This window comes from Lontra canadensis, unplaced genomic scaffold, assembly GCF_010015895.1.
Source record: "Lontra canadensis isolate GAN:19392208 unplaced genomic scaffold, GSC_riverotter_1.0 scaffold27, whole genome shotgun sequence".
In the NCBI taxonomy this organism is placed as follows: Eukaryota; Metazoa; Chordata; class Mammalia; order Carnivora; family Mustelidae; genus Lontra; species Lontra canadensis.
In genome coordinates, this window is record NW_022631021.1 from 12,211,262 (window position 1) to 12,226,356 (window position 15,095).

Sequence of the window (15,095 nt, forward strand, 5' to 3'; positions counted from 1 at the left end):
TAGATCCTCTAACTCTACAATTCTATAATACTTGAACTAGCTATCATACCTAGGAACACACATTTTAGTTCTTTAGTCTTCCGTCTGTGTTCCTTAATACAACCTGCTAAATCATAAATGAAATTCAGTGAGAAAGTGAATTACACCTAACAATTCTAAGGTTTATATGAACATTAAGGTTTTCAAGTGTCTAAAAGAATAGAAGTTGCAGGTGAATCTTAGTAGAAAGAAACAGACACAACTGCTTTTTCCCAACCTTAGACTTTAGGCAAGTAACTTTCCAGAACATCAGGCTTCTCAAGTGTGATAAAGAGAATATGTCAAAATCTCTGTTTGGGGAAATTTTTGATCAAAATCCCAGGAGAGTCCATTCTCTTTGTCAAGTCCTGAATTAATGATTACTAATTTAGTGAGGGAAAGGTTAAAAACTCTTAAGAGACAGACATCTATAAAAGGTTTTTCTTCAACAAAGTCCTTTTTATTTTCTATTCAAGACATTAAGTGATGAACAAAAAGCACTCACATTAAATTTGCTGCTCTCTACTACTGTTTCCTCCCTTGAAATGTTTCACATGTTGAAACGTAAACCCTGTCCCCCAACTAAGGAAGGGAGGGAGAAAAAAATAGTTTGCTTACCGTCAATTTCTATAGACAGGACTTAGTTGCCTCTTTACCTGAGGCAGATTTGTTCACTTTTTTTTGTTTTGTTTTGTTTGTTTATTTGACAGAGAGCTAGAGAGAGAGCACAAGTAAGCAGAGCGGCAGGGAGAGGGGGAGAGAGAGAAGCAGGCTCTCTGCTGAGCAGGGAGCCCAATGCGGGGCTCGATCCCAGGACCCTGGAATCATGACCCAAGCCAAAGGCAGCCGTTTAACCAACTGAGCCACCCGGGAGCCCCAGATTTGTTTACTTTTTAATCTGAGATGAATAATAGTGATCAGAACCAACCACAAACTTTACTTTCGAATTTGGGGAACTAAGCGAGAGATGCCCTCTAGTTTCTAAGAGCAATATTGAAAAGTGACAAGCAAACTACAAGTTTCATGATCATGAAAGACAAAGACTGTAAAATATCATTTCATTTTCTTTTGTTAAAATCTGTGTAATTTATGTTAGGAAAAATGTAAAAAGCAAACATTCCTATACCACACTATTCTAGTGACCAAGGAATATGGCATGGCAAATGGGCAGAAAGCCATCTGGTCTGAGAGGCAGAATTGGCTAAGAGTCTCCTAACACAGCCTCATAAAGTTTATGATAGGGAGTCACTGAAGTCAAGAGGCCAGCACAGTGCCTGGCACACAAGTAGAGCTCCAGAAATAATCAGCAACTCACCCCTCAAAGGAAGAAAAAGGTATTAGATTATATTATGTTAAATGCAGACAGATCCACATAGACATTTTGATCTGTTTCATTTTTAAAATATGGGTTAGTTTTAAATAGATTCTTAAGTTAAAATATTTTAAACCTCCTAGTTTGGAAAGATAGTAGTTTTATTGTATAAAAGATGTTTAAAAACATTTCAAACCATTATGGTCAACATGGTAGACATAAACTTTTCAAAATAGCCAAATAAAATTTTTTTTTTCAAAAACTCATTCTCTATTGAAGTATAACTCATTATTAAATGATTTTAAAAACATTTATTGAGAAGCCACTCATGAAGAGATCCAAAGCACTATCAGATAGGGTTGTCCCTCCTTTCAAAGAGTCAATGATTTAAATGGAGACCAAGCAAAAGTCTCTGAAAATCAAATCAAAATATATAATTTAAATCACAATTTGGAGAAAAGAGGAAGAAATTGGCTGCTTTAATTGCCAAACAATGACACAATATGTGCATTATTTCCCACTACTGAGGCCTGAACAGGCAGTGTAAAACAATGGAATTATGTTAGGTATCAATACATAGGTAAGATTTGGATAGATTCGTGTGGGGTGGTAAAGTAGTTTTCCTAAGAGTGAGAGCCCTGTAGGAAAGTATGCAGAAGAACAGAAGGATGCACTTACAAATGTGAGTAAACTTCCTCATCTGAAAAAGAAACTCATCCCAGAGGGTCTAAATTCTTACAATACCTCTGAGAAAAGAAAGGAAGAGACCAGTGTAAGGCACAATGGATTAAGAAGTCATCAGGAGATGCTGACTGAGCTGGAGGGTGCCTTTCACATAAATGGTGTTCCATTAACATTTGTAAAGTGGGTGGTGATTATTCAAGGTTTAAAACGTGGGTAGCGTGTGCATATAATCAATATAATCTCCCAGACCTTTTGTAAATAAGCCTTTGGGACTACTGAAACAACCATAAACCTTCCTACACAAGGTACCTGACTAAACGGCTGACTTTATTATTTATGACACTCCAAGGAGCATAAGGAAGAGCTTAGAGCAAAAAAATACATATATTTGAAAAATAGCTGAGATAGTGGTAGAAAGATAAAATATGCCCTTCTCTCAAGGAAAGAAGAGAAAGAAGAGAAGGAGGAGGAAAGGAGAAGGTATGGAGAGGAACAAGAAGGGTGCACCAAGCAATATGAGACAAAACTAAGTCTAAAACACAGCATGCAACTGAATGTAAAATAAGCTTTAGGTTTCCTGGAAATCAAAGCAAAACATAAAATACAAAAGTTGCTACTCAATTATTGCCTAGTAGAAGAAAGCATACCAGTCATCACATCAAGGACACAGAATTGTGTCATGGCACTGAACTCTAATTAAAATATTTTGATCAAGCTCCAATTCTTTTAAAAAGCAAAATTAGGGGCACCTGAGTGGCTCAGTGGGTTAAAGCCTCTGCCTTTGGCTCAGGTCATGATCCCAGGGGCCTGGGATGGAGCCCCACATCGGGATCTCTGCTCAGCAGGGAGCCTGCTTCCTCCTCTCTCTGCCTGCCTCTCTGCCTACTTGTGATCTCTGTCTGTCAAATAAATAAAATCTTAAAAAAATAAAAATAAAAATAAATAAAAAGTGAAATTAAACAGCAATATATATATCTGATGACATTTTTCTAGAAAATGAAGAGATATTATGTACACCATCTTTTCTCATACTGACACACACTAAAGGCTAAGGACATAATATAAAGTCATAGTTCCATGTAATTATGTCAAAGCTAACTGAATAAAGTAGATTTCTAATGATGTGGCATATTGCTGGGGTAATAGTCAGAAGTCCTGACAAATAATTATTTAACATTTTCTTTAAACCATTACTTTGGATATGAATTGTGTCAGCTAAGTTTCTGATAGTTAAGGCATAGCAAAAAATTAAAAATTAAGATCTTTATAAAAAATCTAGTTATCATGATTAATTGAATTATATGTTATTACACACTTTGTCTCATTTTCATGCTTTATTTTTCAGATTTATAAGTGACAAAGCTGATGTTTTTGTGTGAAAATTAGAAAGTTTAACTTGGCCTCAGTTCAAATTCTGCTCCATAAAACAAGGAGTGGAACACCTCATCCTAGATTTTGATAGCAAGAATCACCAGATGTCACTAAGTATCATAAAACAATCTTGTGATTTTATAGAATACTTAATTTTTAAGCAACACTCCATCTTCATGGGCCTCCAAAGATCATTTAGAACCAAATCGCCACCCAAATAACTAAATGAGTTAAACAATAGTGTTTTTCAGCATTATCCATGTGGGTGTTAAATAAAGTCTGCCTAAAGGGATAATTTTTTTTTTTTTTAATAATTGATACTTAACCATTCCTTCTGTTAGCAATTAGCCAACAGGTTCAATTGCTCATTCACACCATTCCCAGTAGACTTTGGTATAAATCCAACAAAGAGAAAGGATGTTTAGCTTCCATTTTTGCTACAATAACAAGGTGTATACTTAGTTAACCTAAAATTTGTCCACCTGCTTAAGTTGAGATGGAAAGATAATTACTTAAGACTTCACATAGTTAAGGATGGAAAAAAAGTTACTTCTATCCATTAGATCCTAACACATTAAGAATCTACATTGAAGTCATATGCACTTATCCATAGACCTTAAAGGTGAATAATGAATTAATAAATACCACAAAAAGTCTTAAATTATTTTTATCTCATTGTCTTTACTAACTGAATAAAACATAGCTGTGGTACAGTAGAAGAGCTGTGGTTAAAATCAAAATCTTTTGCATTAAATATAATGAGATTGAAAGTATAAAATGGATAGCCCCGGGACGCCTGGGTGGCTCAGTTGGTTGGACGACTGCCTTCGGCTCAGGTCATGATCCCAGAGTCCCGGGATCGAGTCCCGCATCGGGCTCCCAGCTCCATGGGGAGTCTGCTTCTCCCTCTGACCTTCTCCTCGTTCATGCTCTCTCTCACTGCCTCTCTCTCAAATAAATAAATAAAATCTTTAAAAAAAATAAATAAATAAATAAAAATAAAAAAATAAAATGGATAGCCCTGAATCTATAATTTGTTGAGAACACAGCAGATGTGCATAAGTGAGGAATATCTATTTAACCTCATAGCCTTATATGATGTGGAGACTGAGAACTATCTATTTATTAAGTAGTCCATACTTTGAGTCCAACATAAGAAACAGTGTTCTGGGAATTAATCTATTTTAGAAATCTTGAGGTCATCGCTAAAAACAAAAGCGCTTGGTAGTAAAACAACCTTTAGTGGGACTTGTTCAACTTCAGTGATTAGAGGTGTGTTTTGAAAAGGGGGAAGGGACACCTGGGTGGTACAGTTAGTTAAGTGTCTGCCTTTGGCTTAGGTCATGATCTCAAGGTCCTGGGGTCAAGCCCTGTGTCAGGTTCCTTGAATAGCTGGGAGTCTGCTTCTCCCTCCCTCTCTGCCTCTGCCCCTCTCCCTGCTCATGCACGCTCTCTCTCTTTCTCTCTCTTCCTCAAATAAATACAAATTTTAAAAAAGAAAATTTTTTAAAAATGAAGTTGCTGCATCCAAGATAGGGAGATGATGAAGTTTTTAACACAGGAGGAAAATCTTGCAGAGCTTTAGGTTCTAAGAGAAATTGATGCACTAAAAGCAGAGAAGTAGGTTAATAAGATGGCAGAATAGGAAGCTACATGCTCTCCTTCCCTCAACAGATGCCAAGTTAACACAACAAATGGACCCTCATACCTCTGTGAGAATTCCAGAGGCCTGTTGAGAAGCTACAGTACCCAGGCCATAATTGTGGAGAGACTGGCAGAGCTGGAAAATTATCATTTTGCATCCAAGTCAGGACTTACTTGGGCTAGAATCATCAGTGGATGTTAAATCTAGGGGGTAGTTTTGATGAATAGCAGATAACACATGGTCTCACAGTATCTCCCCACCGACTGCATACAAATTGCAAGAAAAAATAAAGCCACAATTATACAATGGAATATTATACAGTAGAAAAAAAGCAGCCAACACCTTGACCAAGGTAATCAAGTTAACTTCACCAATGAGGAACAGAAAGATATCGTGTGTCTCCATATGTGAAACCCTGAGAAGAACTCATCATCATCTGTGATGTATTTCAGCCAAGAAGGTATAACCTGAATCTAATTATGAAGTAATATCAGCCAAACCCAAAATGATGAATATTATTTTCAAAAAACAGAGAAGGGGGAAACCTGGGTGACAGTTGAGCATCTGACTCTTGGTTTCAGCTCAGGTGGTGATCTCAGGCTCATGGAATCACGCCCCATGTCAGGCTCCCTGCTTATCCCGGAGTCTGCTTGAGATTCTCTCCTTCTCCCTCTGCACTTCCCCCAACTCGCATGCACACACTCTCTCTCTCTCTCTCTAAAATAAATAAATCAGTCTTAAAAAAAAAAAAAACACACAGAGGAGAAAAATATTCTTCAAATATGTCAAGGTCATGGGGAGAAGTTAAGTTGGCAGGATAGTAGGGAGACCCTGGGCTTGCCTTGTCTCTCGATTGCAGCTAAATCAACATCAAATCCTTTTGAATAACTAGGAAATCAATCTGAGGATCAAGAAAACAATCTGCACAATTGGACAGAGAGAACATGGCAGATGTAAGGTTTGGAGACGTGAAGTGGGGGAGAGAAGAGCTACAGTGCTGTGAAGGGGAGGGAGCCCTTTTCATGGAGAAAAGTCAGAGAGAGAGTGGAAGAGAGAGCAGCGTGTAGGGTTTGTGCAAGATGCCATGGTGTGGGGATCCCCTGGGAGGGGAGATTTTTTTCATTCTTCCATGAGGGCCTCCTGAACGGCAGCAGCCATGAGTCCCCTTCCTTGGGGATAAGAAGGAGGGTGATGCCATCTTCCACACTCCACTACCTTCCCTATGCCCCCACCCCCAACACACAGGCATTGTTGGACTTCAGAGAGAAACACAGCACCTCCAGTGGAGGCTGGGGTTACTTAGCACCAAACGCCACTCCCGGACTTCCAGCAGAGTCATCTTTACTAGGGCAGGTCTGACTGTGAACCAGCTCAGTGAGTCTCTCCCTCAGAAGACCAGCACAGGCCCCCACATGTACCAAGTCTACTGAAAATAGAGTGCTCCAAAGCATCAGCTTCAGTTCTTGGGGAGCTAGGATCAGGCTTTCCTTTTTTTTTTTTTTTTAAATATATTTTCTTTATACACACACACACACACACACACACACACACACACTCTGAGAAGTGCTGTCATACAAAATGAGGTACAAAGAATCTATAGACTCTATAGAGATAAAAGCTGCGAAATGTTCAGAACTTTCCTTCTTCCTCTTATGAACACACAGAACCAACAAGTAATATCTGAGGGACTATAAATCTATATAATGATTCTTTTTCAGTTCATAGTTGATCTGAATTTATTCAGACTTAACATGAAGGAAAACCCAAAGGTTCATACTTTCTGAAGAGATATGGATCTAAATTATTGTTAAGTAAACTGATATTTATTTCCATTTATATAATCACTTTAATCTTATATTGACTTGATTATACTCTACATTTTAATCAGAAATATAGAAACTAAAGAATAATTCATATTGTGATGCCTTCCACCTCCCACAATTGGAATCATCTTTTTTAAAGCATTATTAATGCAAGGCATTCCCAAGAATTTCTACTTCTATTTCTTGAGATAAGAATAAAACTCTCAGAATCTATGCATCTATGCCTCTCTATAATGTAATCTAGAGGATCTGTGGCACACAGCACCAGCCAAAGGGAGCATAGTTACCACAAGTAATAGAAGGCTTTTCAATAATTGGCTCCGTTATAAAAAGCCTGCAGTTAGTGGGATTGAACAGATTTATTACCATCAATGTATTTAGCAAGGAATAACTCTTGAAAGTTAAATTAAGGTAACTTCTTAAATGATAAAATCATGTAACTTTACTGTACTTATCAGCCATACTGACTTTTTTTAACTCATGTTTTTGTTTTTTTAGTTTTTTCTATCAGTGATCCATCTTTCAGAAGCCATGAATTATCCTGGATGTCTTTTGCTTCCTTCCGTATTCGAAAAAAGACACATATTCAGTTGCAGTTTCAGCCTCTTTCTGCAGATGGCATCTTATTTTATGTTGCACAACACTTAAAAGCACAATCAGGTAAAGCTGGCAGGATGTTTATGGTGGAGGGGGTTGGGACCCTAACAAATTCCCAGTAGTCTTTTAAGTAATGTGTAATGGAGTATTTTTATTTTTTTAAGTCACTGAGTCTATAAAATATGTAAATACTTGATACTTATATGTTCTGTTATCACTGCAAGTGTATGTTTATGAACTCTCTATAAATTTCAATAAAATAGCAAGAGCTTTAGAATTAAAGCTAGCAAAAACCAAATATAGTATATTCTGAACTGCATAACACTCCCATCACAAAAGAGGTTGAAGCCAAGTATAATAGTTTTATGTCAAAAGGAACAAAATATGTATATAAAAAATAAATGAAAGGAAGTCACGATTGATATATTTCCAGTAAATCCATCCACATTTATAGCTCCAAAAATTTTCTTTAAGTTATCTACATAGTATCTACATGTTACCTACATAGTAAACCTAGGATTCACATTCCAAAATAAGTTTGTAAAAATATTTTTAACTATAAAAGTAGCACAATTATTGCAGAATAATATGGAATAAAAATATCCATGCAGTATGTTGCAGTTTAAAAAATTGTTTTTGAGTTTTTATTACTTTACTATTGATTTCCATTTTCATATATCTTTCTCCAGAATTTTGATGAAGACATCTGCATTTATAGTTACATTCTATTGAAAAGTATTTTTAAATTTTACATTTGGCTTTTCTTTCATCTTGTTTCTCAGAAAATGAAATTTTAGTATTGGGAAATAATTAAATCGGTTTTTGTTTTCCACAGCCAACACAAATGATACCCTGATTTTCACAATCTAATCTAAGTAGCTCTTTTGAATGTGTCTTAATATGCTGCTAAATGATTAGAATATCAGAGAATTAGACTAAAGTGTTTCCATCTCAATGCACTGGTGAAATACCTTCAAAATAATTTCAAAGAGAAAAGATAATCTTAAAGAAAAAAAGATAACATGATTGTACTACAAAATATATCTTAGAAGAGATTTGTTTTCCTGAGATTTTCTATTTCATTTTAAATTTATGATTAAATCTCCCTGTTAAAAAAGTCAAATGAAAAAATTGTCCACAAACAGAAATTTTCTACTTCTAAATCAAGAGACATTAAAAAAATCAACTTTAGTTATGTTGCCCATTAAAAAACTCAGGATTAACCTTTGTATGGTTAAGGGCATAAAATCAGGGGATATATTTGGCACTGTACTGGTGAAGACTGTCATAATGTAGTTTTATAATTAGTACACTAGATACATATTTATGTCTATGTATGTTAAATTAAAAGCTCATACACATTAATATATATAGGAGTCCAAAAGCATATTTTTCTTACATTTGTTATTAAATGGCACTTCATGTCAGTCAAGATTTTCCTTTTTTCTGCCTCAGACACTGTTTACAAAGAGAGATGAAAACATATATCAGTTTCATGTCATGGTTGGTGCTGCATCTGACACTTAAGTAAGGAAATCATGAAAACTCTAAAATATTAAAAATCTAAGCTTCACATTCCCAGACTCAGATTAACCTAAAGGTATTTATCAGATGAAAAGCATTTATTTATTTATTTATTTATTTATTTATTTATTTATTTATGTTCAGTTGATGTAATGAAGTGGTAAAGTATATTTCATTTATTTACAGTTGCATAAAATACAAGTGATGTTTTCGTACTTTGTACCTTCTTTAAGAGTTATGTCTGATGTAAACATTAACTGAGCCTTCTGATTCTCTGCTGAGAGGAGCTTCTCCTAAAAAAATGCCCACTAAATACACAATGTAAAAAAATAAATTGGTATCAGCAACCAAATAGGTTTTCATATGTGAAAAGCCTAATTTTCAGTTTATAAGGTATCTCTTATCTCTGTAGAGATAATAATTTTAATAATCTCAAATAATATAAAATTTAAAACAAATTGATAATTTCAAAATTGTCTTCATTGATTTGAGATCTTTGATTTTGGAAAGAGATTTTAAAGAAATATACCCTTGGCACCTGTTCATCCATTGCTGTTAACGATTTCATACCTTAAAGTGTTTTGATACACAAAAGTTACCAATACTATATTAAGCACAAATAATCACAGACAGCCTGAATTCATCTTGATATAGTTATAATCCTCACAAAATATGTTTTTAAAAAAGCCTGGTCATCTACAATATAATGTTAAAAATACTCAAACAAATAATAAAAGATAAGTAAGTTAATATTACCTTCACTTTCCTGTTAGGGAGATCAAAGTATATAAAATTTCCCTAATATACTTCTTCTATAGCCCCTTCACAAATGTGAGGTCCTAAAAGGTTGCTTTGATCTCTGATGCATGGCTGGGGTAGGTGAGGTGTGGAGGCAATGGCAGCACAGATGAGGGAGGGAGGGCCCTAGACATGGTTAAATAGGCATTAAATAGCCAAGGTGAATTATTTATGATGTTCATTCCATTTATGGCCTCAGTTTCTTAGAAGGACTGTCCACTAGTGGTCAACTTCTACCATATGCTTACCCTAATGCCAGTCTGTACTCATGACTCATGACTACAGCAATGACCCATGTTCTAGTCTACTAAAATAAAGGTTTGTATAACAAAATCTGCCAATACAGTTACAACAGCAATTTTAGTTTCCAAGGACACAGAGAGGGGACAAGAAAAACACTTTTTTGGGGGTCAGTTCTCCACAAGACAAGAACATACCCACAAAACTGTTAAAGTAAGCCATCCTTGGGGCACCTGGGTGGCTCAGTGGGTTAAAGCCTCTGCCTTCAGCTCAGGTCGTGATCCCAGGGTCCTGGGATGGAGCCCCACATTGGGCTCTTTGCTCAGCAGGGAGTCTGCTTCCTCCTCTCTCTCTGCCTGCCTTCTGCCTACTTGTGATCTGTCAAATAAATAAATCTTAAAAAAAAAAAAAATAAGCTTTCCTTGGCAGAAGTATTCTCTTTGCTCTCAGAGTTGACAATTTAACCAGTGATATTATAGATCACATCTTTAGCTTTCCTAATCATTTTTTAGATATTTTATATTCCAATGTAGCCCTTCACCGTAACACTGTTTACTACAGGACACTCTATGACACAAGTAGCAAGAGAAACTTCTTCCGTAACACTGTGAAGATTTGTTTGTGTCCACTTACAGTCCACAAAGTATATTCAGAGTGTTATACATTTTTAAAAGTTAGTATCAATTATGTTTCATTGTTCTAGTTTCTTATGGTACAAAAATTTAGATGATTCAGTCCACATTTAATCTTCTTTCATATTAAAAGTTTGCAAATGCTGCTTCTCTCTCTTTCGACTTAAAATATTACTGATGTTAGAAAATAGATGAAGTGAATTTCTTCCTTTTCTTGGATTTTTTTTTTAAATTTCTACATCATTATAGGATAAAGAGGTTATATTTCTTGCTTCCAGCCTCAAGCTAGTATTTGAGAAATACTCTTCATCATCTCACCCCACAACTATACAAAGGTGAATTTTTTAGAAGATTTTATTTATTTATTTGACAGAGATCATAAGTAGGCAGAAAGGCAAATAGAGTTGGGGGGAAAGCAGGCTCCCCGTTGAGCAGAGAGCCCGATGCGGGGCTCAATCCCAGGACTTAACCAGAGGCTTTAACCCACTGAGCCACCCAGGTGCCCCACAAAGGTGATTCCTTAATTCAACAATTGTATATTTAGCATCTAATTATGTGCCAGGTACTAGGCTGGGTACTGGAGATAAACTGTTGGGCCAAATCAGACACAGACCCTATTCTCATGAAGTTTACAAACCAGTGGATGAGGCAGCTGTTAATCAAATAATCACAGATGTAATGACAGATTATATTCACTAGAAATTATTTATAAGAAAAATGATTAAGAGACCCATATTTTGCATGGAATCATATAGTTTTCTCAAGCAGAAATCATAGGCGTAGGACTGGAGCGTTGTTAGGTCTCCCAGCTGTCTTGAATAATGGTCTGAAGTGGACCACAAGGATGAACAGAAGAATGGACACCGTGTAGGGGGGAGTGAAGGAGTGTGGCGCTGCCCAAGAAAAAAAGGAAGAGCAGCATGTGCCAAGAAATCTCCTTGGGTAAGAAAGGAAAACATGGTTGTGAAATGTTAGAGGAAAAAAAAAATGCTATTTTGAGGAAGGTATCTCTATAGGTTGCTAACCTCTTAAAACAGTCTTACACTGAAGGGCTGCGTTCTTTACTAGGCACCGAGTTGCATTTACTTTTCATCTGAATGCCTCACTGCAATTTCATACATATGCTGGGTATTTGTTCAGATTTGTTCACAGATGACAATACAACTTTAAAGTGAGATAAATACTGGGAAGGAGGGAATCATGGTGCAATTAAAGAACTAATAGAAACAACCCTGACCAACTCTGGGGGAATCAAGGAACACTTCTCTGAGGAAGTGGCATTTAAACTCTGACCTGAAGGGTAGTCGTCACCTAGGTGAGATGGAATGGGGACGTGCGGGAGTATTCCAAGAAAAAAGAAAACAACATATGCAAAGATTCTGAGGCAAGAACAAGGTCAGTGTTGCTGGAGTAAAGGGATTAGAGGAAGAGGGGAGAATACACCCCAGGTAAATCTAGAGAAAGGGGCAAGGGACCCGCTGAGGTTCTATACATGTTAAGGATTTTAGGCTCTTATCTCAACAACAATGAATGCCATTAAAAGGTGGTATAATGACCAGAACTTTTCATTTGAAAAGATCATTTTAGCTTCAGTGTTGATTCTAAAATCAATAGAAAGGAAGGGAGACTCTAGCAATCGATTAAGCTGGAGATGACAGTAAAACTAATGAAGGTGGCGTAAGTAGACAGAATAAGAGGTTTACAGTGAACCAAAATGCTGATAAATCCGTTTCATTAGAGACCTATCTTTGATAGACTGATTATTGTGGAACAAAAAAAATATATGGAATTGAGGATCAAACCTAAATTTTTGGTTTGAAGAACTGGAGGACGAGGGAGTGACTCACTGGAAAGACATGACATCTTCTGGTTTGGAAAGACCAGAAGATGTCATGTGTGTGGGAGGAAGTTCACAAACTGAAATATGAACTTTGGAGTTTGATGTGCCTTTAAAACATCCAAGCGGAGATCTCAGCTAAGGATTTGTGTCGCCGTAGATGGAACCTGACGCGGAGGCCATGGCTGAAACTTTGGGCAGAATACACTGTAAGAAGAGGTGTTATAGCACCAGAATTAACTGCTCATAATCCTCGTGCTTACTTCTTCAGTCTCAAAAACAGAATCAGCAGCTTGGAGTAACACATCTAAGTTACTTTTTACACATTCATCCTTAACCATATAAAATCATTAAAGGAAAGCCTCACTTTAACTGAAGAACCACAATACATTCATTCAGTGTGAAATATTTACAACTAGGAAAAACTTACGTGGCCAATTCCTGAATAATACAAGATGTATGTACGAATATACACAGATATATTTTTATCTGTAAATGGAAACAAAATTCTCTAACATTATTGTGTTCAAGACTATTGCTTTTTTTTCCCCAAAACCAAAGCTTACTCAAATGGCCAAAGGGCAAGAGTTTTTAATGGAGCAACATTTTACCGTTACTAATTAACTCGTTTTCTTTCTCAATAGGTGATTTTTTATGTATCTCCTTAGTAAATGGTTCTGTTCAATTTCGCTACAACCTTGGTGACGGAACTATCATTCTAGAAACTCTCCAAAAAGTAATGATGGATGGAAGTACTTGGCATGTGATTAAAGCAGGAAGAGTTGGTGCGGAAGGCTACCTGGATCTGGATGGGATAAATGTAACGGAAAAAGCCAACGCTAAAATGAGCTCCCTGGACACACATACTGACTTCTATATTGGGGGAGTGTCATCCTTGAATCTTGTAAATCCTATGTCCATAGCAAGTGAACCTATAGGTTTCATGGTTGCGTCCGAGAAGTTATTATAAATAATCAAGTATTACAACTAACTGAATTAGGAGCAAAACGAGGTTCAAATGTAGGTGACTGTGATGGGACACCCTGTGGGTACAATGTGTGCAGAAATAGGGGTGAATGTGTAGTAAATGGCACAACTTTTTCTTGCAGATGTTTGCCACATTGGGCTGGAAATACATGTGACCGGTCTGTGTATTGTTTGAATCATCTTTGTCTTCACCAATCTCTATGTATACCTGAAGAGTCATATTCTTACACTTGTTTGTGTGCTTTGGGTTGGGTGGGAAAGTATTGTGAAAACAAAACTTCATTTTCAACTGCAAAATTTATGGGTAATTCTTACATTAAATACATTGATCCAGATTACAGAAGGAGAAACCTTCAGTTCACTACTATATCTTTAAATTTCAGTACTGCTGAAACAGAAGGCTTAATTGTATGGATAGGAAAAGCTCAAAATGAAGAAAATGATTTTCTGGCAATTGGTCTCCATAATCAGTCCTTGAAAATAGCAGTTAACTTAGGAGAAAGCATTTCTGTGCCTATGACCTATAACAATGGCACATTCTTTCGTAATAAATGGTACCATGTAAGAGTAATTCAAAATCAGACTCTTATTAAGGCCTACCTGGATGACAATCTAGTCATCTCTGAGGATATTGACCCCCACAAAAAATTTGTTGCTCTAAACTATGATGGCATTAGTTATCTAGGGGGCTTTGAATATGGCCAAAAGGTAAATGAAGTGACTCGAGAGATTTTTAAAAGAGCTTTTGTAGGCAAAATTAAAGATGTATTTTTTCAGGACTCAAAAAAAATTGAGCTAATTAAATCAGAGGGATACAATGTCTTTAATGGAGATGAACAAAATTAATTATATAAACTACTACTTGTGATTTTAATTTACAAAATGTATGTGTAAATGTAGTTGTTTCAGATATTCATTTCTTTGGCACACTGTAGTCTAAATGCTACACATCTTTTTCTATAAGTTTATAAAATATAGCTAAGGAAACGATTTGTTTTCCTACATCCAATATATCTGTAAATCTGTTGGTTCCAAAGTTTTCACCCCATTTTGTGTTTACACATCTGTGAATTGTTTTCAAATAAAATTTAGGTGGGATAAATGATGCAAAGAAAAATAAAAAGCAAATAACCATAGGAAAAATAAAAATTATATTAAAAATATATAACTATATTTCATGGCTCAGTTATGAATATTTACATAATTGAAATAATGTGAAATTTAAATATGGACTTAAACAAAAAGAAGGCAGAGGTGGAGAAAGGCGGGGTTGGCTGGTGAGGGTTAAACTCTTATCTTCCACAGTAAGACATTAATAGTTTTTGCAACTTTTTTTTTCTTTTTTTTAGCATATACCATGTTACAAATATGAAGGCAAACATCCTAAGAAATGGCTAAAAGAATCAAAAATAGTTACCTCTGGAGAAAAGAATAGTGCAAACACTGTGTTGGGTTGTTATAAACCTTACAGACTTACTTGACCTTTTAAACCAGGTACTTCTATAACTCATCAAATATAAAATGAAACTTTATTTACACTTAACTTTTCAAGTCTAGAGTTCTCACAATTGGACATAAAGCAGGTTCTGAATAGTACCATTGGTTCTCTCTGTACCATTAAAGGCAT

The 15,095-nt window shown here is 35.9% G+C and overlaps 1 protein-coding gene across 1 annotated transcript in view; it reads left to right on the top strand.

Moving 5' to 3' along the window:
- Nucleotides 1-14,327, top strand: part of EYS (eyes shut homolog) — a 1,652,140-nt gene extending 1,637,813 nt beyond the window's left edge. The window contains 3 exon segments of the mRNA XM_032864581.1: nt 7,352-7,513; nt 13,126-13,422; nt 13,425-14,327. Of these exon segments, the coding sequence (XP_032720472.1) occupies nt 7,352-7,513; nt 13,126-13,422; nt 13,425-14,314 (1,349 nt within the window). The 3' untranslated portion in view covers nt 14,315-14,327.
- The last annotated feature ends 768 nt before the right edge of the window (nt 14,328-15,095 follow it).